We start from the raw sequence: 23,134 nt of genomic DNA, 5'->3' as shown, positions 1-23,134 counted from the left end.
TGAATGTTCTTGGTGATGTGATGTGGGGTAATGTGACACCATCCCATAGTGAAAAGCAGAAGGAGAAATGGGGTAAAGAGACAGATCATAGGATGGTTTGAGCTGGAAGGGACCATTAAAGGTCATCTAGTCCAACCCCACTGCAGTCAACATCTACAACTAGAGCATATTGCTCAGAGCCCCAAACAACCTGACCTGGAATATTTCCAGGGATGGGGCATCTCTCTCTGGGCAATCTGAGTCAGTGTCTCACTTCTCTTGATGTAAAAAAAACCTTCCTTGGGACACAGTCTCAAGCTGTGCCAGGGGAGGTCTAGGCTGGATGTTAGGAGGAAGTTGTTGGCAGAGAGAGTGATTGGCATAGGAATGGGCTGCCCAGGGAGGTGGTGGAGTCTCTGTACCTGGAGGTGTTGAAGCCAAGCCTGGCTGGGGCACTTGGTGCCATGATCTGGTTGATTGGCTAGGGCTGGGTGCTAGGTTGGACTGGATCATCTTGGAGGTCTCTTCCAACCTGGCTGATTCCATGAAACCCATCATCCCTTGTCCTGTCACAACAGGCCCTGCTCCAAAGTCTGTCCTCATCTTTTTATGGTTCCCTTAAGTGCTGCAAAGCCACAAAAAGGTCTTCCTGAAACCTTTTTCTTCTCCAGGCTGCACAACTCCCATCTGCAATGTCTTGTAGATGTCAGGACAAATCTTTGCCCCATAGAATAGCTGAGGCTTTCCCAATCAGAACCAGCTCCTGGGCAGATCCACCCCAGCTGGTGGCAGCCCAGATTGTGCAGGATGCTCACATAAGGTGAAGATGTGAGGCAGAGGCAGGGAGCATTGGAGGGAGGCTCTTATGTGTTTGGTCTTTTGCAATGTGTTTATAATTATACTGCATTATCTTAATTAGCAACATGGGAAGGTGGCAGCGTGGGGGGGGGGGAAGGCAAAGGGGGCAGGTAGGAAGGCTGGGAAAGTGTGAGGTGCCAAATAACTCTGAGGCTGGGGCTGTGATTGTGGTTGGAGTTGGAAGCCATGCTGTTAATACAACCCTTACCCGTTTTGTGTGATTTCCTAGAGTTAAAACAACAACAACAAAACCCCAAACCTGGAAGTGTTTTGCAATTACCCAGTCCTGCAGGAAATTAACATTCTGTGGCATTTCCCAGTAAATGGTTGGTTTGCACACATGAGTGGAGGCAATTAGGTGGGAAGCGATGGAGCGCCGTGACTGGAGAGAGGATGAAGAAGGGTCAGGGTAGTCAGTGCTGGCTGGCAATGGCTGCAGGCTCCAGCTTTGGATGCCTTCTTCACGGTGGGCTGCTGGTTCCTCCAGGTCTTGCCAGTTTAAGGAGCAGCTCACCAGGCTGCAGCGAGGAGAGGAGCTGCAGAGAGTGTTTCCTGCTCTCTGTAGATGAGGAAGAGTGGCAAATGAAGAAGAATTTCTTTGCAATGAAGAGGAAAAGCAAAGTTGGTGCCTGGTCAGAGGAGTCATAGGGTGTCCTGCTGCTCCCCTGGGTTCACGTCCCAGCTGCAGGACACTGAACCAGTGCAGGTCTTCATCCCCCATCTGCTATGCGTGAGAGATGTTGAGATTGGAAGGTGTCCAGAGAAAGGCAACAAAGCTGGTGAGGGGCCTGGAGCACAGCCCTGTGAGGAGAGGCTAAGGGAGCTGGGGGTGTGCAGCCTGCAGAAGAGGAGGCTCAGGGCAGACCTCATTGCTGTCTGCTACTACCTGGAAGGTAGGCTGTACCCAGGTGGGGTTGGTCTCTTCTTCCAGGCACCCAGCAACAGAAGAAGGGGACACAGTCTCAAGTTGTGCCAGGGGAGGTCTAGGCTGGATGTTAGGAGGAAGTTGTTGGCAGAGAGAGTGATTGGCATTGGAATGGGCTGCCCAGGGAAGTGGTGGAGTCACCATCCCTGGAGGTGTTCAAGGAAAGCCTGTCTGGGGCACTTGGTGCCATGGTCTAGTTGATTGGCTAGGGCTGGGTGCTAGGTTTGGCTGGATGAGCTTGGAGGTCTCTTCCAACCTGGTTGATTCTATGACAGTCCTCTGCCCTCTCATGCACCCCAAGTTTTATTAAAAACCAAGGAAAAACGTTGGGTTTTTTTCCAGATTTGTTAAACTACTGAAACTTCTGATTCTATCAGGGTGTTGCTTTTTTTTCCCCCCCCTGCCTCATACCAGATAAGGACTGTGCTGGCTCCAAGCCCAGAGCTGAGGGTGGTGGAGAACGGGGAGGGGAAGCAGTCATCTCATGAATGTATGAAAGAGGAAAGTACATTTGTTAAGTTTCCTTCAAAGGAGATGTCTCGAAGTTTTATCTCTTCTTCTGCTACCCTCCCCCCTCTAATTTGCAATTGAGATCAGATTTTTATGTACAAAAATCTTTTTATAGCAAGAGATTTATTAATGGATATAATAGTCTATTAATATATTAATATCTACTTCTTAATACCTCTGTTAAAAAAATAAAGTATAACATTCTCTATTTTAAAACTCAGCAAAAAGGGCCAGGAGAAAAAAAGAAAGTAAGTCAGAATGGAATACAAGCTGGTTAGCAAAATGGTTCTGGGCTCTCAAATCCCCAAATCCCTCTGGACTACAGAGCTTCTTGGAGCAGGAATGATCTTCCCTCACTCAGTGTCCAAAGCTTGGGCTGAGGGCCAACTGCAGTAGAGTGAGCAGTGCCATGTGTGACATTGCCCTGCATGGGTTCATTTTAGGATGGCTTAGAGCAGTCTGCATTGCAGGAAACAGGTTTCCCAAGGAGGTTGTGGATGCTCCTTCCCTGCAAGTGTTCAAAGCCAATTTGGATGGGGCATTGAGTAACCTGGGCTAGTGCCAGGTGTCCCCGCACGTGGCAGGGTGGGGTTGGAACTAGATCATCTTTAAGATCATTTAATGCAAGGTCCTGCACTTGGGTTGGGGCAATCCCAAGCACTGATATAGAATCATAGAATCAACCAGGTTGGAAGAGAGCTCCAAGCTAATCCAGTCCAACCTAGCACCCAGCCCTGGCCAATCAACCAGACCATGGCACTAAGTGCCCCAGCCAGGCTTTTCTTGAACACTTCCAGTGATGGTGACTCCACCACCTCCCCAGGGACTGGCTTGGCAGCAGCCCTGGAGAGAGGGACCTGGAGGTGCTCGTGGATGAGAAACTCAGCATGAGCCAGCAGTGTGCACTTGCAACCCAGAGAGCCAACTAGAGCCTGGGCTGCATCAAGAGGAGTGTGATCAGCAGGGCGAGGGAGGTGATTCTCCCCCTCTACTCTGTGCTGGTGAGTCCCCACCTGGAGTACTGTGTCCATTTCTGGAGCTGCTGTCACAAGAAAGATCTGGAGATGCTGGAACATGTCCAGAGAAGGGCTGTGAGGGTGATCTGAGGGAGATGCTGTGGAGACAGACTGAGGGAGTTAGGACTGTTCAGTCTGGATAAAAGAAGGCTCCAAAGAGCCCTTATTGTGGCCTTCCAGTATCTGAAGGGGCCTACAGGGAAGCTGGTGAGGGACTTCTGAAGATGTCAGGTAGTGATAGGACTGAGGGGAATGAAGCAAAGCTGGAAGTGGGTAGACTTGGATTGGATGTTAGGAAGAAGTCCATTACCATACAGGTGGTGAGACACTGGAACATGTTGGCCAGGGAGGTCTCGAAGCCCCATCCCTGGAGGCCAGACTGGATGTGGCTCTGAGCAACCTTATCTAGTGTGAGGTGTCCCTGCCCACAGCAGTGGGATTGAAGCTGGATGAGCCTCAGGGTCCCTTCCAGATCTGACACTTATACGATCCCATGATCCCTTCCAAGCCAAACCTTTCCCTGATTCAATATGTATGTGGAGCTGTTGTAGAAATCTCTCCCAGCTCCATCACTTAGGCTTTGCTGTAATTACCTAATTTTATGCTAGTAAAGCTCTCTGCTTTCTGGAGCTTTAGTACCTTCAGGGCAGCACTGTTGAAAATCAGTCCACATCCCAGTTTCAGAGCAAGCACCGTTGCTTATTTCATGCTTGGGAAAGCAACAAACACCCATTATTTAGAGCTGGTGATAAACAGGGCTTCCACCATGTGGGAAACTTCCAGTCTTGGGATATCTATGCATGTCCAAAATAGGTCTGGAAAGTCAATTCCTTGAAATACTTCCTAGAATAGAAATTTCCCAAATATTGATCCAGTAACATCAACGTGAACTGATCGAAACTCAGGGGCTTGATGTGGGGGGAAACACTTGGACTGCTATTAAACTGCATCACACATCCCTGATGTTTATGTGCCATGTTATGGAGCTATAATGCAACAGAGCCAACGTCAGTGATTCCCAGGAGAGCAGCCTCCCTTCTGCCTGGAAAAGGTTAGCTACTTGGAAAACGCTGGGAGCAGTTGGTGGGAGGGCAGGGGGTGGGCCTCTCCTCAGTGAGGAGAAAGTTCTTCACTGAGAGAGTCATTGGACACTGGAATGGGCTGCCTGGGGAGGTGGTGGAGTCGCCGTCCCTGGAGCTGTTCAAGGCAGGACTGGACGTGGCACTTGGTGCCATGGTCTGGCCTTGAGCTCTGTGGTAAAGGGTTGGACTTGATGATCTGTGAGGTCTCTTCCAACCTTGGTGATACTGTGATACTGTGAGAAGACTTCAGCATCTGGGAAGAGTGGTCTGTGTCCTGCACGTGGCCATGGATGCATAGGTGAGGAGGTAAAAATCCCACTGCCCTTGACTTCTTATTGTGCCCAAACTTCTCCATTTAAGCCCCGATTGAGTGCGATGTGCTCCTGGGAAGCGCTTGGCTTGTGGCGGAGCAGTGCGCTTGGTGGAGCCGCTCCTGAGCTGCTCCACGGATTCCTCCTCTCTCCCAACCTCGGGGAGCATTTTAAGCAGTGATGATGTTGAGGGATCAATAACTTGCCCTCTGACTCTTGGATATCAAAGAGAGGGATGCTTAAAAACCTGTATTTCAAGATGAAATTCCGTTTCAGTCAATAGCTAGCCTGGGAAGCTCTGACAGAAGCTGCTGTTGCCTTCTCAGTCTTCTCCCTGCAGCTGTAGGAGAGCAGATGTTGTGTGAGGAGGGATGGTTGTAGCTCCAGGGATCAAAACTTTAAGCCAAACACTGAAGGTTGGGAGACTCAGGGAAGTCTCCTTTGCAGACCTTAAGCCTCATGACTCTATATTAAGAAGTTGCAAATCCAAGATGTGGAGCTGTGCAGCTCTCCCAACTATCCAACAACATCACAAGGTGTTGAGCCTGGTTTGGGGAGGAGCTGTTGCCCTTCTTCTGCCTCACTGGGGTCTGGCACAGCATCGAGTGGGGCTGCCAGGTACAGGGTGGGTATTGAGTGTCTGTGGGGTGCTGGAATATTGACTTAAGCCAAGAGCAGCTCTTCAGCATGTGGTTCAGTTGTGCCATTGGGGTCTTGCAAGGCCATATCTGAAGACCTAAAACATCTCAGTGAGGTTGAGGGCTTGTTTCCGAGGGCTCTGGGGTGCTTTGTCACCACCAGCTCCATCTGGATTCTCAGCCTCTGCCGCCAGATAACAGATTGCACAATCAAAGGAGCTTTGCAGTTTCTTATTCCTTGTGCTCAGGAATGTCCTCAGATGGTGGAGGTACCATCCAAGTGCAACCAGTAGAGGTGGAGACACACAACTAATGCATCTTGGGTACAGACTGTGGGTAGTTGCACTGATCCAAGCTTAGGACTGTGTTCTGGAAAATCCCTCCTGACCACTGAAGCTGGTGAGATGCTAATTTTGGTGCCTCGCCAAAAGTGTCTGGGGAAGGTATGGTTCTTCTGACTGTGCTGGGAGGCCCTTGAGGGCTGGAAGGAGCACTGATGTTTCCCATCTCCATTGCAATGTATTTTTACCCAAACCTGTCTCATGTTCTTTCAGATGATGACCTTTTTTTTTTTTTTTGGTGGTTGTAATTTTTAGGCTATTTAAGATATTTTCCCACTGCAATTTTTGCCAGCAGAGAGGAAAGAAAGGCTTTTGGTATGAATTGTTTTGTGGGAGATGTGCAAATGAAGAGGGGAGCTGTAAGGAGAGCTCATGGCTTTCAAAATAGAGCCTGGGGGTGGACAGGAGGGAGGTGTGTGTTGGGAACGTGTCATGTTCTTTACAAAGGTATGGTGACCTTCAGCAGTGTCCTTAAATCCTTGCTGGAGATGGAAGCTGCTTTTGTGGAGGCTGAAGAACTTCGTGTTTCCTCTGCCTCAGCTCGTTCCTGGGCTTGTTACGCTGCCGAAGGCTCTCACTATAGGCTGGGGTGAGACTGAGATCATAGCGTGGTGCCAAAGCTTGGGGTGGATCTCACCACCTCTGCCAAGCTGGAGAAGCAAAACGTGGTGACAAAGCTGTGAGCTCAGTAGTCCCAGTGGATTTATCTCCTGGAAACGGTGGCTGGGAGAGAAGGCAGCTTGGCAAGCTGTGCTCAAGGAGAGGATGGTCCCATCGCCTCTCGAGCTGCAGCCTGTTCGGCTGTCGCTGGGAGCAGCCTGTGCTCAGGCTCTGCTGCTGTGGCTGCACCGTGCAGGAGATGGGAGCAGTGTGTGGGCAGTGCTGGGAGCCACGGTTAGGTTGGCACATGCAGCTCGGGCAGGCAAGCAGAACAAAGCTGGGGTGCATAGGATAGAACAGTTGGAAGGGTTCTGCACCTGGGCCAGAACAGTCCTTGCTATCAGTACAGGCTGAGGGGATAGAGAGCAGCCCCTTTGGAAAAGGACTGGGAGGGTGCTGATGATGAGAAGCTGAACTTGAGCAGTCAACATGAATTTGCAGTCCAGAAGGCAAATCACATCCTGCATCAAAAGATGCATTGCCAGCAGATCCAGAGAGCTGATTCTGCCACTTTGCTCTGGTGAGACCTCACCTGGAGTACTGCATCCAGGTCTGGAGCCCTCAATACAGGAAGGACGTGGATCTCATGGACTGGGACCAGAGGAGGGCCACAAAGATGAATCAGGGGGTTGGAGCACCTCTGCTACAAGGACAGGCTGAGAGAGCTGGGGTTGTTCAGTCTAGAGAGGCTTCAGGGAGACCTGATAGCAGCCTGCCAGTGCCTGAAGGGGGCCTCTACGAAAGCTGGAAAGAGACTGTTTGCAGAAGCCTGCACTTGCAGGATGAGGGCAATGGCTTCAAAGTGTAAAAGAGCAGATTTAGTTCAGATGTTAAGAACAAGTTCTTTACTATCAGGGTGGTAGAACACTGGAACAGGTTGCTCAGGGAGGTGATTGAGTCTCCTTCCCTGGAGACATTCAAGATGAGGCTTGACAGGGCTCTGGGCAACCTGAGGATGCCCCTGCTGACTGCAGGGGGGTTGGACTAGATGACCTTTGGAGGTCCCTTCTAGCCCAGACCATTCTGTGACCTACAAGCATCTAGTCCAGCTGCCTGACCACTTCAGGATTAACCAAAAGTGAAAAGAAATTATTAGGGGTGTTGTGTGCACCATGGTAGCACAGTAGTGTGTTGCTGATTGTGGCTGCCCAGGCTCAGGTGGCTGACCGTGGAAAGTCCCCAGTTACAAAGCCTGGGTGGCAGTTGTGTCTCCTTTGTGGATGTGATGGACACCTCTGTAGTCAAGTGGGTCCAAGCAGCCTCGCTGAGCACTGTGCCCCATTATGTTATGGTCCACTGGTTTCTTCTTCTTCCCTTCTGTCACAGTTGGCAGTGCATGAAGGGTTCTTCCTTCATCCTTGACCCCTGCTGCTCACTCAGTTGAAGCCCAGCTACCTTTCATTCATCAGTGAGAGTTTTCTCTGTGCTGACCATGTCAAATTCCACTTGCTGAGACCATATCGACAAAGGGTTGGGGGTTTTGGTTGGTTTGTTTTTTCCTTCTTATTTTTTTTCCTTTCCTTCTTATTTTTTTTTCCTTTCCTTCTTATTTTTTTTCCTTTCCTCCTTCTTATGTTTTTTTTCCTTTCCTCCTTCTTATGTTTTTTTTCCTTTCCTCCTTCTTATGTTTTTTTCCTTTCCTCCTTCTTATGTTTTTTTCCTTTCCTCCTTCTTATGTTTTTTTCCTTTCCTCCTTCTTATGTTTTTTTCCTTTCCTCCTTCTTATGTTTTTTTACTTTCCTCCTTCTTATGTTTTTTTCCTTTCCTCCTTCTTATGTTTTTTTCCTTTCCTCCTTCTTATGTTTTTTTCCTTTCCTCCTTCTTATGTTTTTTTCCTTTCCTCCTTCTTATGTTTTTTTCCTTTCCTCCTTCTTATGTTTTTTTCCTTTCCTCCTTCTTATGTTTTTTTCCCCTTTGGTTCCCCCCCGCCCCCCCCCCACCTTTCTTTTTTTTCTTTTCTGTGTTTTTCTTTGCTTTCATTGCTCCAAAGTTTCAAGCTCAGGGGCATGGAGAGGCCAACAATGTGCTGGGGCACAGGAGCTGTGCAGAGCAGTGAGATGCAGCAGCTTTTTGCTCCCACTCCTAGAGTATTTGTAGCATCATCACAAATAGCCGGGGGCTACAAGAGCCCTCTCCCGCAAAGGTGCTGCTCTCCCCCTTCTTGTTGGCTTCCCCTCCTCTGACAAGCAGGAGCAGATGCCTCTGGGTGGATGTGCCAGGTGCAGTGCCCAGATGGGGTACGCTCACTGCAGCTCCCATTTCTCCCATCCAACAAGCAGAGACCATGGGAGAGCTGCGACCTTGCCGTGTTCCATCCCTAGCTAAAGGCAGGGCCCCCCACTCCTCCTCCTCCTCCCCCCCTCCTGCACTCTCCTTCTGGGCTGCTTTCAGTAAATAAGGCTCAGCCGTGCGGTTCCCCAGCTCCCTGCTCCACTTGCAGACGCTGTGCACCACGCAGCCCCGAGGTGCAGAGAGCTCACCATCTGTTCTGGGGAGGCCCTGCCACACTTGCTCCTGGGTGAAGGAGCTGCAGGGATGGGCTTCCCCCCGCAGACCCGGGGTGCTGAGCTGCACAGTGCTGCCTCAGCATCCTTCCCCGGCGCCTCAGAGGAGCCCTGCAAGAGGAAGGGGTTGGCTGTGTGCTGTCAAGGGTGGGACTAGATGCTCTTTGGAGACCTTTCTCTGCTTTTGATTTTATTTCTTCCCCTGTGATGCTGCTTGCTGAGGCATCCAGCACTGCAGGATCCATCTGCACCTGCCAGAAAGGCAGGGGGGTTGTAGCTTTGGGCTGTGGTGCCTGGGAGAGCCTGAGGTTGAATAATTGGAAGATGTAGTTGGTCCCTTAGGCCACCCTCTCTCTGCTGCTCTTCTGAAGCTGGGAAGCTTCAGTCCTGATACAGGCAGTGGGCTTGATCCTCACAGAATTGCAGCATGGTGGGGGTTGGAAGGGGCCTCTGGAGGTCATCCAGTCCAATCCCCCTGCTAAAGTGTAGTAATCCACTTTAGGTTCCCCAGGATCACATCCAGGCCAGTTTGGAGTCTCTCCAGAGAATGAGACTTCACAACCTCTCTGGATAGCCTGCTTCAGTACTGTCACCCTCAAAGTAAAGAGGTTTTTCTTTTCCAGCCCCTAGTGTGGCAGCTCTGGGTGGGTGGATACTTTCTCAAGCCTTCCTGCTGTGACTGTGGGCACGGGAAGCTGCTCTGCTCTTCTCCAGTGCTCCTTCTCCAAATGCCCCTGCAGATTCTGATATCCTCTCTGTAGCCTGTGTGGATAGAAAAGCACCTTGGGGATGGTCTAAAGGCTCCTGTCCCTGGGAGGGTTCTGAGGATATCACTTTGAGATCTGAGGAGAAGGAAAGTGGAGGACCCCATGGGTTGGTGTAGCACTGCCCATGGCACAGGGTGGCTGAGCTCTCCCTCCCTGTGGCATGGGTAGCTGTTGGAGGAGTCTGTTGCAGACTCTGCATTTAGGTCAAGTCCTTGTCTAGGATTACAAATGCCTCGTCCTGCATGACCAACTTCCCTTTTGTACCAAAATGGCTCTTGTGCCATGCTGTGAAGGGAATTGGAGTCCATGGTCTGGAGCACTTCCACACCCTGAGCTCACTGGGTGCCTGAGGAGCTCCATACAGATGTGATGTGTCTCTGGATGCAGGAGATGCAGGGGGGCTGCAAATCAGACTGAGGAGCTCCAAGGTGCTAACTCATCATTTATCCCAGTGGGATGCAGGGTGGCTATGGGGCTGGTGATCCCTCTGAGTTCCATATGGGCATGGGGAGCTTCAGGAGCTAACTGGATTGTGTTCTGCTAATGAGTTTATTCATGGAGCTGACAGAGGCCAAGCCATCTGTTAAACCTGGGAGACCTTTGTGGCCTGCACAACAAACCTTTGATCCTTAGTTCCACCTATGCTCACTGGGAGCGGTTTCATCATTCCCATGACCATGCCTGGAGGAGTTTTGGCATTACTGGGTGGAGGGGGCTGTGTGAGAGCAAGGAGAGGAGTTGCTTGGCAAGCTGTGATGTGTCGTGGGATGTTGCAGCTGCAAGCTGATTCCTCAGTTTGGCTGCTCCTGTCCACAATTTGAATCAGCCCCTGGAAGATCCCAAGGAATTCTGCTGGAGTTTGGATCATGTCTGGCTGTGCTGTCCATCATTCACCTTGCTCCCACCCCAACCTTGCCCATCACCTCATAATCCCAAACTTGCCTGCTGGAGATTACTGGGTCCCTCAATGGGATGCCAAGCCTGGGCTTCAGCTCTAAGCTCCTGGGGCAGAGTTAAGCCCAGTGTGAAGCCAGCTCAGTGCTGAGAGCCCTTCTGTGTTTTGAACCCTTCAAGCTGTAACCTGGATTAGGGCTTGATGCTTCCAAGTGCCCTGGCTGTAAATGAGGGAGGAGGGAAGGAATGATCCAGAATGCTGGACAGCAGAGTGAAAAAATGCAGTTTTTGCAGTCTCACAGTTTTCCACATTCTGTAGCTTTGGCAGTAGTTGGAAAGTGCTGGGATGGATCCCTTTGGGTGACCTCAGAGGGTGACTTCTGGCTCTGTCCTGCCTTGGCAATGAGGAGAGGGACTTGGGGGTGCTGGTGGACGAGAAGCTCAACAGGAGCCATCAGTGTGCACTTGCAGCCCAGAAAGCCAAGCAGAGCCTGGGCTGCAGCAGAAGTGTGGCCAGCAGGGCCAGGGAGGTGATTCTCCCCCTCTGCTGCGCTCTGCTGAGACCCCACCTGGAGTACTGCATCCAGTTCTGGAGCCCCTGGGACAAGAGGGATGTGGAGATGCTGGAGTGTGTCCAGAGCAGGGCTAGGAGGATGCTCAGAGGGCTGCAGCAGCTCTGCCGTGAGCACAGACTGAAGGAGTTGGGGCTGTGCAGGCTGGAGCAGAGGAGGCTCTGAGGTGACCTTCTTGTAGGGGGCCTACAAGAAAGCTGGGGAGGGACATTTTAGGCTGTCAGAGCCTGCCAGGACTGGGGGAATGGAGTGAAGCTGGAGATGGGAAGATTCAGAGTGGAGGTGAGTAGGAAGCTGTTGAGCAGGAGAGTGGTGAGAGGCTGGAATGGGTTGCCCAGGGAGGTGGTTGAGGCCCCATGGCTGGAGGTGTTTAAGGCCAGGCTGGCTGAGGCTGTGTGCAGCCTGCTCTAGGGTAGGGTGTCCCTGGGCATGGCAGGGGGGTTGGAACTGGCTGCTCCTTGTGGTCCCTTCCAACCCTGACTGCTTCTGTGATTCTATGATCTGAACCTGCAGTGGGTCCAGCTCAGGCTGTCCTTTGCAAGGAAGGAGTTGCATGGGCACTGGGGACATGGTGGCTCAGTCCTCTTTTAACCACAGTGCCTTTGCTGGTGTTGCAGCTCCCGAGGTGACGCAGGAGACAGTGGAGTCCCTGATGCAGAAGTTCAAGGAGAGCTTCCGCACCAACACACCCATTGAGATCGGGCAGCTCCAGCCTGCGCTGCGCAGCACCTCCGTGGGCAGACGGAAACGCCGGAGCCGGCCGCGAGGTAAGGCTGCCAGGGTCACCAGCTGCATCCCTGCCTTTGGCCATCTCCAGAGGAATTTGGCTGAGGAGGAAGACAAGGCCCTTCAGGGAACCATAGAGCTCCTCCGTGGTGAGGGGAGGAGAGGCAAAGCTCATGAAGCATTGCATGGTCTAGGGGAGGCGCCTGGGAGTGCCAGGTGGGGTTGGGCTCTTCTGCCAAGCAGCCAGCAACAGAAAAAGGGGACACAGTCTTAAGTTGTGCCCGGACAGGTCTAGACTGGATGTTAGCAGGAAGTTGTTGGCAGAGTGATTGGCATTGGAATGGGCTGCCCAGGGAGGTGGTGGAGTCTCTATCCCTGGAGGTGTTGAAGCAAAGCCTGGCTGGGGCACTTAGTGCCATGGTCTGTTGGTTGGACAGGGCTGGAAGCTAGGTTGATCTTGGAGGTCTCTTCCAACCTGGTTGATGTCTATGATCCCCACCCAAGGATGTCCTAGAATCAGAATCATTTAGGTTGGAAAAAATCTTCATGGTCATCAAGTCCAGCCAAGTCAACCCAACTCTAACAAGTTCACCACTAAGCCGTTTCCCCAGGCACCACATCTGCAAGACCTTTAAACACATCAAGGTGTGCTGCAAGTCCAGGGTCCCTGCCAGCTGCCTGGCTGACTGAGGTTGGGAGTGAAATATGCCTTCTTGGCAGGGTTTTATTTCAGAGGATGGGCTAAAGTTGATTCTGTCTGTAACTCACATCACTAGGACCTGTCTTATTTTCACTTTCCCAGTGCTTAAGGCTTTATTTTTGGGTACTTTTTTAGGCCCACACAGAGGGTGGGAGCAGCATTCATGTCTCTAAAGGCTGTACCATGGAAAAGTGTGCTGGGGGCTCCTAAGTTTGATTTGTAGCCTTGGTATGGTGGTTGCCTGAAAGGAGGAGGTTGACTGGAACAGTCCTGTGAGCAGGATTTGGTCCTTGTGTGGCCTCTCAGCGAGAGAAGTTGCCCTTCCTCTTGCTGTCATTGCTTGAAATGGTGCTGGCCAAAGCTGTGAGGAAAGTTTGGGTCCAGATTTCCATCTGGGGAAAAGGAGGAGGAAATGTTGGGGTCCCTCTAAGGTTGATGAGGTACCTTGCCTGTGGTCTGCCCAGTGCACTGTGGCTCTTTGTGGCAGTGCTGGGAGCAGGGAAATACTTTTAATTTACAGATGGTTTTGGTTTTCATTTATTTATGAGTCTGAAATGTGATCTTTTGTTCTGGATACATTTTTCTGCAGTACAGGCCTGGGGAGGGCTTTTCTTTTTTATTATTATTATAGCTCTGCCCATAAATTATTCATTTAGTGTGAAGAAAATGTTCTGACTCTTTAACTGGTTTAAATGATTTGGTTTGTTTTCTAGTGGTTGTTCAAACAGATATCTTTGGGTTTCAGTGGGTGGGTGGGGTGGGTGCTCTGAGGTCCACAGTGACAGTCTTGGTGGAGTTTCCCTGACTCCCTGCTCCAGCCTCTTTTTGCTTGTTTGTTTTATTTTTGTTTCACTTTTGAACAGCCTTAATGTAAGAGGCTTTACTGGTCACTAATGGAGCAAGTCAGTTAATCCTTACAGCCAAGCTTAGGAGGAGACACAATGCCTGGCTGCATGAGAGTGAAGTGTGGCTCTGAGCCAGCCTGGCTTGTCCTCCATCTCTGGGGACATGCACCCTTCATCTCCCACCTCCTCAGGCTTCCCCTGCCTCACTTCAACCCCTCATCTGCTCTGTACCAAGGCATGCCCCAGGGTAGGGCAAAATCTCAAGCTGCTCTGGTGCTATGGTGACTGCAGTGGTCCCAGAGGTGCTGCAGGGTGGTGGTGGTGGATGTCTAACTGCACCCCTGTGCTGTGGGGCTCAGCTCTGGTAGAATGGCTAGTGAAGGGCCAACTATACTGTTATCTAGAAAGGCTGAACCTTTAGATGATAGAATCATAGAAGGGTTTAGGTTGGAAGGGACCTCAAGATGATCCTTGAGGTCCCTTCCAAGCTGGCATTCTATGATTCTATGGCTGGAAGGGAAGGATTGCTTGGAAAGTGCCTCTGTGGCTGTTCAGTTGTCTGTGCCAGGAGCAGGATGGGTGCTGTCAGTGTCTATGCCCAGCCTACTGTGCTTTCCTTGAGTCTCTGCTCCTCCTGGCAGCTCCTCCAGAGATGGCTGCAGGTGCTGTCGGAGTTGGTGGGGAGATGTGTCTAGCCTTATTTGTCCAGTGCAACATGGGAGGGGGCTGACATTGAGTGTCTCTACCTCTTAGAGCCCTCACTGCCATACCTTAGAAAAGAAGATTTTTAGGTCCTAATCATGGAATCATTTAGTTAGAAGAGACCACTGAGATCAAGTCCAACTGTTTACTCAGCACTGCCACACACATTGCTCAGCATCCTCACATGGCTCCAACCTCCTTTCAGGGAGTTGTGGAGAGTGAGAAGGTATCCCCTCAGCCTGCTCTTACTCCAGACTGAATAGCTTCAGTTCCTTCAGTTGCTCCTCATCAGCCCTGCTCTCCAGACCCTTCATCAGCTTTGTTGACCTTCTCTGGACACACTCCAGCACCTCAATGTCCTTCTTGGAATGAGGGGCTCAATCATGAGAAATCAATAAGCAGCCCCCAAAACTGACACCAGTTCCTGTATCTGCAGTGGAGATCTCAATCTCTACAGCCCCATCCCATCCTTTTCCCCTTTTAAGTTGAATCTTTGTGCCCTAGTACATCCATTTCCCCTTTTAAGTTCAACCTGTGCCCTAGTCCATCCTTTTCCCCTTTTAAGTTGAATCTTTGTGCCCTAGTCCATCCTTTTCCCCTTTTAAGTTGAATCTTTGTGCCCCATCCATCCTTTTCCCCTTTTAAGTTGAATCTTTGTGCCCCATCCCATCTTTTTCTCCTTTTGAGATAAGTCTTTGTGCCTCAGTCCATCCTTTCCTTCTTTTAAGTTAAATCTTTGTGCCCCATTCCATCTTTTTCTGCTTCTAAGTGAAATCTCTGTGCTGCCCCATCCCATCCTTTTCCCTTATTAAATCTTTGTGCCCCATCCCATCCTTTTCCCTTATTAAATCTTTGTGCCCCATCCCATCCTTTTCCCTTATTAAATCTTTGTGCCTCATCCCATCCTTTTCCCTTTTTAAGCTGAATCTCTTTGTGCTGCCAAAGCCCATGGCCGGGGCCACAGGCACACCTTTCCCTGCACCTCTCCTGTGCTGGAGTCTTTGCTTTACAGCCTGCACTTAATTGTCCCTCCGGTGAGCGAGCAGTTGGAGTCCTATCAGACATTAAGGTTAAAGGCTGATATCACAACTCAGGATGTCTGCACTTTGCATCCAATTGCAAACACAAACCCTTCGCCTCATTAATCCTCTGCAATTGGCAGGGTTGTGGGGGGGGATATTTTTTCCCTCCCCCTAAATGCAATTGTCCGTTTGGGATGCATTTAATTCCTCCTAACGGCCTCCTGACAGCTCTGCTGATGGAGTTTGCATCCAGCTCTGTTCCTGGGTAGTGACAAGGTGGCCTGACGGATGCCTGTGTGTAATTATTGCCTTGCAGTTCGATTTAATTAATGCTTAACCTCATCAGAGCCCTGCAGCTGGAGCGCTCTCCCTGCAGGAACCGTGCACAGCCAAAGGGATCCTTTCTGTTATGTTCCCGCTGAGAGGGCTCTGAGTGCTGCTGTGGCAGAAGGAGGGGATAAACCGACCCAGAAAATCACCAATCTGACTCCCCTGCCCAACAGAAGCCAAAAGAAATGTGACCAGCGCGAGTGAGGTGATTCTGCCACTCTGCTTTGCTCTTGTGAAACCCCATCCTGAAGTACTGTGTCCAGTTCTGGGGCCCCCAAGGGCATGGAACTGCTGGATAGGGTCTAGAGGAGGCTGTGAAGATGATCAGAGGGCTGAAGAACCTCCCCTATGTGGACTGGTGAGACCCCATCTTAAGTACTGCATTCAGCTTTGGGCTCCCCAGTTTAAGAGGGACGGGGGTCTGCTGGAGAGAGTCCAGCAGAGGGCTGCAAAGATGATTAGGGGTCTGGAGCACTGCCTGGTGAGGAGAGGCTGAGAGACCTGGGGCTGCTTAGTCTGGAGAAGAGAAGACTGAGGGAGGATCTAATCAATGTTTCTAAATATCTGAGGGCTGGGGGTCAGGAGGGGGGGGACAGGCTCTGCTCACTTGCTCCCTGAGATAGGACAAGGAGCAGTGAATGAAAGCTGCAGCACAGGAGGTTCTAGCTCAACACAAGGGGGAACTTCTTTCCTGTAAGGGTCCCAGAGCACTGGAACAGGCTGCCCAAAGAGGTTGCAAAGTCTTCTCTGGAGACTTTGAAATCCTGTCTAGATGTGTTCCTGTGTGACCTGAGCTAGATTTTATGGCCCTGCTCTGGCAGGGGGATCGAACTCGATGATCTCTTCAGTTCCGTTCCAACCCCTGACATCCTGTGAGCCTGTAACAGGCTGAGAGAGTTGGGGCTGAGAAAGAAGGCTCGGGGGAGACGTTAGAGCAGCCTACCAGTACCTGAAGGGGGCCACAGGAAGGCTAGGGAGGGGCTTTTTACAAGGGCTTTATAGGATGAGGAGGAATTGATTGAAGCTTGAGGAGAGCAGATTTAGACTGGAGATTAGGAGGAAATTATTTCCAGCGAGGGTGGTGAGACACTGGCACAGGTCACCCAGGAAGGTTGTGGCTGCTCCCACCCTGGAGGTGTTTGGGGCCAGTTTGGGTGGAATCTTGAGCAACCTGGGCTAGTGGGAGGTGTCCCTGCCCATGGCAGGAGGTTGGAACTGGATCTTTAATGTCCCTTATAACCCAAACCATTCTCTGAGTCTGAAATGTGGGCTAAGCTTTGCCTTTCTTTGCTTCCCTGCACTAAGTGCTTTTAAACTGCTGCCTATTGCTCGTCATTAAATCTGATTCTGGGCTAAGTGTTTCTAACAGCTCTGGGAAAGGTCAGATTTTGCCAAGAAGATTGACTTGAAAAAAAAGTATATAAATAAACCAACCTCACACCACCCTCTGCACTTCACCTACCATATATATAACTTTATTTTGTCTAATGCCTTTTTCATACAAACTTTCTCCCCAAACACTTTGATCGAGTGAAGCACATTTAGAGCTTATAAATAATGGAGGCAGAGTGGGGATGGTTAAGAGCTGAGGTGCAGGAAGGGTGGGCTGCAAGGAGGAGATCTCCACTGAGGGCTGACAGTATGGCAGGGAAGGATGCTGTGTTTGAGAGAGTCTGCATTTCTGCTTCCCAAAATGCAGCCAGGCTGGTACCTGGAGCATCCTGACCTGGCTGAATCAGAGCAGAGCTCAAAGTGGGAAATGATACAGGGAGAGGGGTGCAGGATGTGGGTTGGAGTCATGGACCACCCACTCCAAGGGCTGAAGGGCTGACAGTATGGCAGGGAAGGATGCTGTGTTTGAGAGGGTCTGCATTTACTGCTTCCCAAAATGCAGCCAGGCTGGTACCTGGAGCATCCTGACCTGGCTGCATCAGAGTGCAGCTCAAACTGGGAAATGATACAGGGAGAGGGATGCAGGATGCGGGTTGGACTTGTGGATCACTCTACACACCCACTCCAAGGGCTGAAGGGCCTGGGGGGATGTAGGGGTGCAAGAGTAGAGGGATGGCCCTGGGGGGTGGCTGGGTTGTGCAGAGAGAGGGACTGGTGCCCTCTCCTGGGGTAGGCCTTTAAAAGCACTCTGGCTTTGAGAATTACTAAGGGACGAGCAGATCCTTCTGTCTGTTTGTCATGGCTGCAGCCTCTTGTCTTTTAGAGGTCTTGGCTGTGCTAGAAGTTACCCAAAGTCATCCAGGGGGTGGGGAGGAGAATGTGGTTGGCTAGGCTCTCCCATGGCCTTTGCTTTTACAGGACACTTTTGCTTCTCATTGCTCTGCTCATCTGTCCTGTGATGCCCGTGAAACATTACACTTTGCTGATGAGGCTTTCTTTGGGGTTCATCTGGGAGCATTTATTCATTTAGAGGCTGCCCAGAGGGGCTGTGGAGTCTCTTTCTGTGGAGACTTTCAAAAGCTACCTGATGAATTCCTGTGCAACCTGATCTAGGGAAACCTGCTTTAGCAGGTGCATTGGACTAGAGGAATCTCCACAGGTCCCTTCCAACCCCCACCCTGCTGGGATTCAATTATTCTGTGATCCAGGTCAAAATCCCTTGAGCTGCTCACTAGGTGAGCTCTTCACAGGTGTGCAAAGGCTGCCAGCTGGGATCAGGGTGATCCCAGTTTTCCATGATGGAAGCCATGGGGCCGTTCTCTGGTGGTTGCCCCATCTGCCCAGGTGTGATTTCTGGGATGTGGGCAGAAAGCAAAGGGAAGATCAATGAGGAGAAAGCACTTCCAGCAGCTGAAGCCAGTGTGTGTGTGTACCTGTCCCTGACACAACAGCAAACCAGAGCAGAGCATTTTGTCTGCAAAGGGCTTTGCTTTCCTTTCCCATTTTTGCACTGACTGGATCCATTTCACAAGGAAATGTTTGCCTATTTTATTTTCCTCCCTACAACTACATCTCTTTTCTCTTTCATTTGGCTTTTCAGTTGACTGGGGCTCTACTTTGGGGATAAATTAATTAAGCTGCAGATTTCCACTTAGCTAATTGTCCAGCTCTGCATCACCCTGCCAGCCCTTGGTGGACAGACCTTACTGCAGTGCTAGGAGTGTGGGGAGGAAACTCCTTATCTGGGCTTACTGGGGAGCCTGGGAGGAGAGGGGCTTGTGGAATACCAGGAGACTGTCACACAAGGCAGGCAAATGTGGAGGTGGAGAGAACCAAACACAGCCAAGCAGGGAGGATGTGGGTCTTTAGTACTGTGCTTTGTGCAGGGTTTGTCCCTTTTTCTGGAGAAGAGGGAGGCAAAAAATGCTTCTGCTTTGACAGTGTCACTGTGCCTGTGGGGAAGGGGGATGAGCAGAGACAGCTGTCACCCAGGGTGGCACTGCTGGGGACAAATAGGAGCTCTCACAGAATGCTTTAGATGAGAAGGGACCTCAAAGGTCACCTAGTCCAAACCTCTGCAGTCAGCAGGGACACCTGCAACTAGAGCAGTTTGCTCAGACCCCCAGACAACCTGACCTGGAATGGTTCCAGGGATGGGACATCTCCACCTCTCTGGGTAGCCAGGGCCAGGATCTCATCGTCCTCAGGATCAAAAATTCCTTCCTTCTCTCAACTCTGAATCTCCCTCTTCTAGTTCAAACCATCACCCCTTATCCTGTCACATCAGACCCCGCTCAAAACTCTGTCCCCTTCCTTCTTACTGACCTCTTTAAGTCCTGAAAGGCCACAAGAGGGTCTCCTTGGAACCTTTTCTTCTTCAGGCTGAACAATGCCAACTCTTTCACCCTGGCCTCACAGCAGAGGGGTTCCAACACTTGTATCATTGTTGTGTCCCAGTTCTATTATAAGATCTCACTTGGATTAAGTATCTCTTGATACTTCTTAAGTAACTCCTGTTACTTCTTTCTCTATTTTTACTCCTTTTTAATCCAACAGTTGTTGCTGAGATGCTCTGTAACCATTTTGGCTTTGGTTAGAGCTTCAAATATCAGATTTTCTTTCTTTCCCCTCTCCTTTTAATGACAAACCCCACACCTTTAACAAAAAAAAATCCCATACGCAATTAGCTAACAAAATCTCTTTGGTGATGACAGAACCTCTCTAACTCCTCCTGAATTTCATTTCCTTGCTCCCCATTTAGCATTTACTGCTCCCACATTAATTGCACCATGAGCAGAGGTGGTAGCCTTGGCACCCTGCCTTGCTCCCTGTTGAATTAACACTGAGTGCCCTGCCCCGACGCTGGGCTGAGCTGTGGATGTATTTGAAGGGATTAACGAGCTTGTAAATCTGCAAACAGGATTAGAAGTGAGAGGATCTTCCTTGAGCTCCCCTTCCGTGCCTGCACTCCCTCCTCCTGCCCCACCGCCTGGAACAGGAGGAGGGAACACAGGTGAGAAGGGGAAGCTTTTTCCCTCCAACTCCTGTGTAACAGAAGTAAACTGGATGTAAAGGGGGTGTAGCTCCTTGAGGAAGCTGCTGTAGAGATTTGCCAGTGCACTGCTGTTTGACTTTCCTCTCACATTTAAGCATCTAGAGAGCAAAGCTTGGGAGGAGCTGAGGGAACTGGGGTTGTTCAGCCTGCAGGAAAGGAGGCTGAGGGGAGAGCTTCTCCCTCTCTATAGCTCCCTGAAGAAGATTGGAGTGAGGTGGGGGGGTTGGTCTCTGCTAGGGATAAAACAAGAGGAAATGGCCTCAAGCTGCATCAGGGGAGGTTTAAGCTGAACATTAGGACGAATTTCTCCACTGAAATGGTTGTCAAGCATTGGAACAGGCTGCCCAGGGAGGTGGTGGAGTCACCATCCCTGCAGGTGTTTAAAAGCCACACAGGTGGGGTGCTTGGGGATAAGGCTGAGTGGTTGGACTTGATGATTTTGAAGGTCTTTTCCAGCTTTGATGATTCTGATTCAGTTCTGCTTTGTGATCAGTCATGGAGATCAGGATCTTTTCCCTGTTACTTGGTGGGTTTCTGTCTTTTGGTTTTGTTTTTTAAGAGGAAAGGAATGCTGCCAGTGTTGCTTGAGGTTAGTTGGGGGCTCCTCCTGTTCATCTCCAGGGTGCTGCCTGTGTGTGCTTTCTGCTGTGAGCATCTTTGGCCACATCATAGGCATCCCCAGCCCTGCTGTGGGCACCCCTCAGCCCCATACCTCTCAGTACTGTTGGAACTGGTGCAGGAGGTATTGTCCCAAGTGTAAGCATCACTCAGGGCTGCTTCAGCAAGATGTTGGGGCCAGTTCAACGTGACATCAGGTCCAGGATGGGATCAGCTGAGGATCAGCATTGCTGCATCCTTACAGGCTGGCTCCTCGAGCCCTAAAACCAGCACCAGGATACATTCCAGCATCCTCGATAACGTGAAGGGATAAAAGCACATCCCTGGCAGCTGTTTCTTTGCCCTAGGCTCATGTTTCCAGGCTGACCTCTGCCACCACGTGTTGGGTCAGAGGAGACGTTTCCGCTGCGGGCTGGGGGGGCCAGCGCTGGGTCTCCCAACTGCTGTATTTATACATCCTGCGTAGTGCTGGGTAATCAGAAAATGCAATATCGCTGTCACCAGCTCTCCCAAGACATCCAGCCTGAGTAATTTAACATGTCAGCACCATCCATCACCGAGATGCAGCCTGCAAACTAAGGCAGAGCGGCCAGAGGGGGCTGGGCTGGTGGCTGCTGGAGCAGCTGCTGCCTGTGCGGCTGCCCACTGCCTGCCTGGTCGCCTCTGCTGGCTGCAAGAGTGGAGCTTACTCCAGAGGTTTCTGCCTCTGGCCACCCCCAGCCTTCTGCCTGCACAAGGGGGACCAAGTCTGGCTCATGGAATCACAGAGTTTCTTTTGGTTGGAAAAGCTCTCTAAGGTCATTGAGTCCAACCAACAAGCCAGCACCACCATGCCTGTTAAACCATGTCTCCAGGTGCCAGGTCTGCACATTTTTGGGACACCTCCAGGGATGGTGACACCTCCACCTCCCTGGGCAGCCTGTTCCAATGCCTGACCACCCCTGCAGAAAAGCTTTTCCTAATCTCCGACCTAAACCTGCCCTGGTGCAACTTGAGGCTGCTTCCTCTTGTCCTGTCTCTTAATAGTAGGGGGAAAAGACCAACCCTCACCTCACTGCAGCCTCCTTTAAGGGAGTTGTAGGAAGCAAGGAGGTCTCCTCTCAGCCTTCCCTTCTCCAGGCTGAACAACTCCAGTTCTCTAAACTGCTCCTCATAAGACTTCTCCTCAGGGAGGGTGGCAGAGGGACATGCCATGCCCTGCCTGTGCGAGCAGTGTCCAAGTCCTTCCCCCAAGGAGAGGAGATTCCTCTGCTGAGCCTCCGGGGTGATAAGTCTCCCCTATCTGATGTCTGTCTCCCAGACCTGGGCATTGCCAGGAACAAAAGGGAAGCCCTTGCTTGATGGGAGAAGGGGACGTAGAGCAGAGCTGCAGCCCTGGCTGCTTGCCCAAGGGTCTGCATTAGAAGCTGAAGTTAATTAAGATTTTCCTCACTGATGAGAATAAGCTTCATTGGTTTTACCACTCTGCTGTGCCCTTCAAAACCACAGTCTCTGAGTGTGTGTATATCATGATAGTGGCTGTTGGTTGTGATATGGGGTCTGAAAAAGGCTGGTTGTGGGTTATGGTTTGGGGGTGTGAGCCTGTAAACTTCCAGACCCCCTGTCCAGGCAACTAAACGTCTGTGCAGCTTTGCATCTGTGTGCAAGCACCGACCTCTCCTGCAGCATTCAGGAGGACAAGAGCTGATAGAACCTCTTCCTAACCCCTGCTGAGACACCCCCAGGGGCACTGCCTGGCCAGTTCAGGGCATGGAGAGGGCAGGAGCCACGTGCTGAGCTCCTGGTGTCCCTCTGGCTCTGCCAGGCACCTCTCATCCCTGTGATTAAGGATTTTAGAGGGCAGAAGATGCTGCTCATTTTCTGTTCTCCTGCCAAGAAGTGAGGAAATTGTGCTTCTGCCTAGAATAAAGGGGATTTTAAAAACAGTAAAATATTTTAATGGCAGTTTAAAGGGCCACTGTCAACCCCCAGAGGCCTCTTTGCTTTAAACACTGCAAGGATTGAAGGACTTCTGCCAGTTACAGGCTGCACTGATTTTTAAGCATCCACAGTGGCTCTGGCAGGTGAAGTGAGCAGTGCTTCTCCAGCATCCTGAGCTCCTCCAGCCCCAGGAGGAAGATGCTGTCTGAACTTTGGGCCAGCCCTGCTCCTTCCTATGGCTATCAGTGCCAGTCACTGCAGAGGTGTGGCTACTTGGCATTCACTCTCTCTCCCTAAAGAGAGCTTGTAGTGAGGTGGGTGTGGGTCTCTTCCCCTAAGTAATAAGTGATAGAATGAGGGGAAATGACCTTAAATTGCACCAGGGGAGGTTTAGCCTGGACAGTAGGGGAAAAAAAATCACTGAAAGAGTTGTCAGGTATTGGAACAGGCTGTCCAGGGAGGTGGTGGAGTCACCATCCCTGGAAGTGTTTAAAAGCTGTGTAGATGTGGTGTGTGGGGATATGGCTTGGTAGAGCTGGGTTAATGGTTAGACTCAGTGACCCTTGAAGGTCTTTTCCAACCAAAATAATGCTTTGGTGAACTGGCAGAGTGGAAAGGCCAAAGTGGGTGCTGAGAGGAGGAAGCCATGCAGCAGGGTTCTGAGTGTCCCCTCAGTACCCTTCCCTGTGTACTGCTGTCTCTGCTGGGTTTGCTTTGAATCCAGCTCCTCACGTTGCCATACTTACCACAGATGTCCCTGGGGAGAG

The 23,134-nt window shown here is 50.9% G+C and overlaps 1 protein-coding gene across 10 annotated transcripts in view; it reads left to right on the top strand.

The window, feature by feature from the left end:
- The window catches only part of ASTN2 (astrotactin 2), a 471,703-nt gene that overhangs the window by 147,002 nt on the left and 301,567 nt on the right, over positions 1-23,134 (top strand). For all 10 annotated transcript variants that reach the window (XM_064171672.1, XM_064171662.1, XM_064171667.1 and 7 more), the window contains one exon: positions 11,675-11,824. In XM_064171672.1, the coding sequence (XP_064027742.1) occupies positions 11,675-11,824 (150 nt within the window). The remainder of the gene's footprint in view (positions 1-11,674; positions 11,825-23,134) is intronic.

Source organism: Pogoniulus pusillus, chromosome 35, assembly GCF_015220805.1.
Source record: "Pogoniulus pusillus isolate bPogPus1 chromosome 35, bPogPus1.pri, whole genome shotgun sequence".
NCBI classification, from domain to species: Eukaryota; Metazoa; Chordata; class Aves; order Piciformes; family Lybiidae; genus Pogoniulus; species Pogoniulus pusillus.
This window is presented reverse-complemented; position numbering and strand designations above follow the sequence as displayed.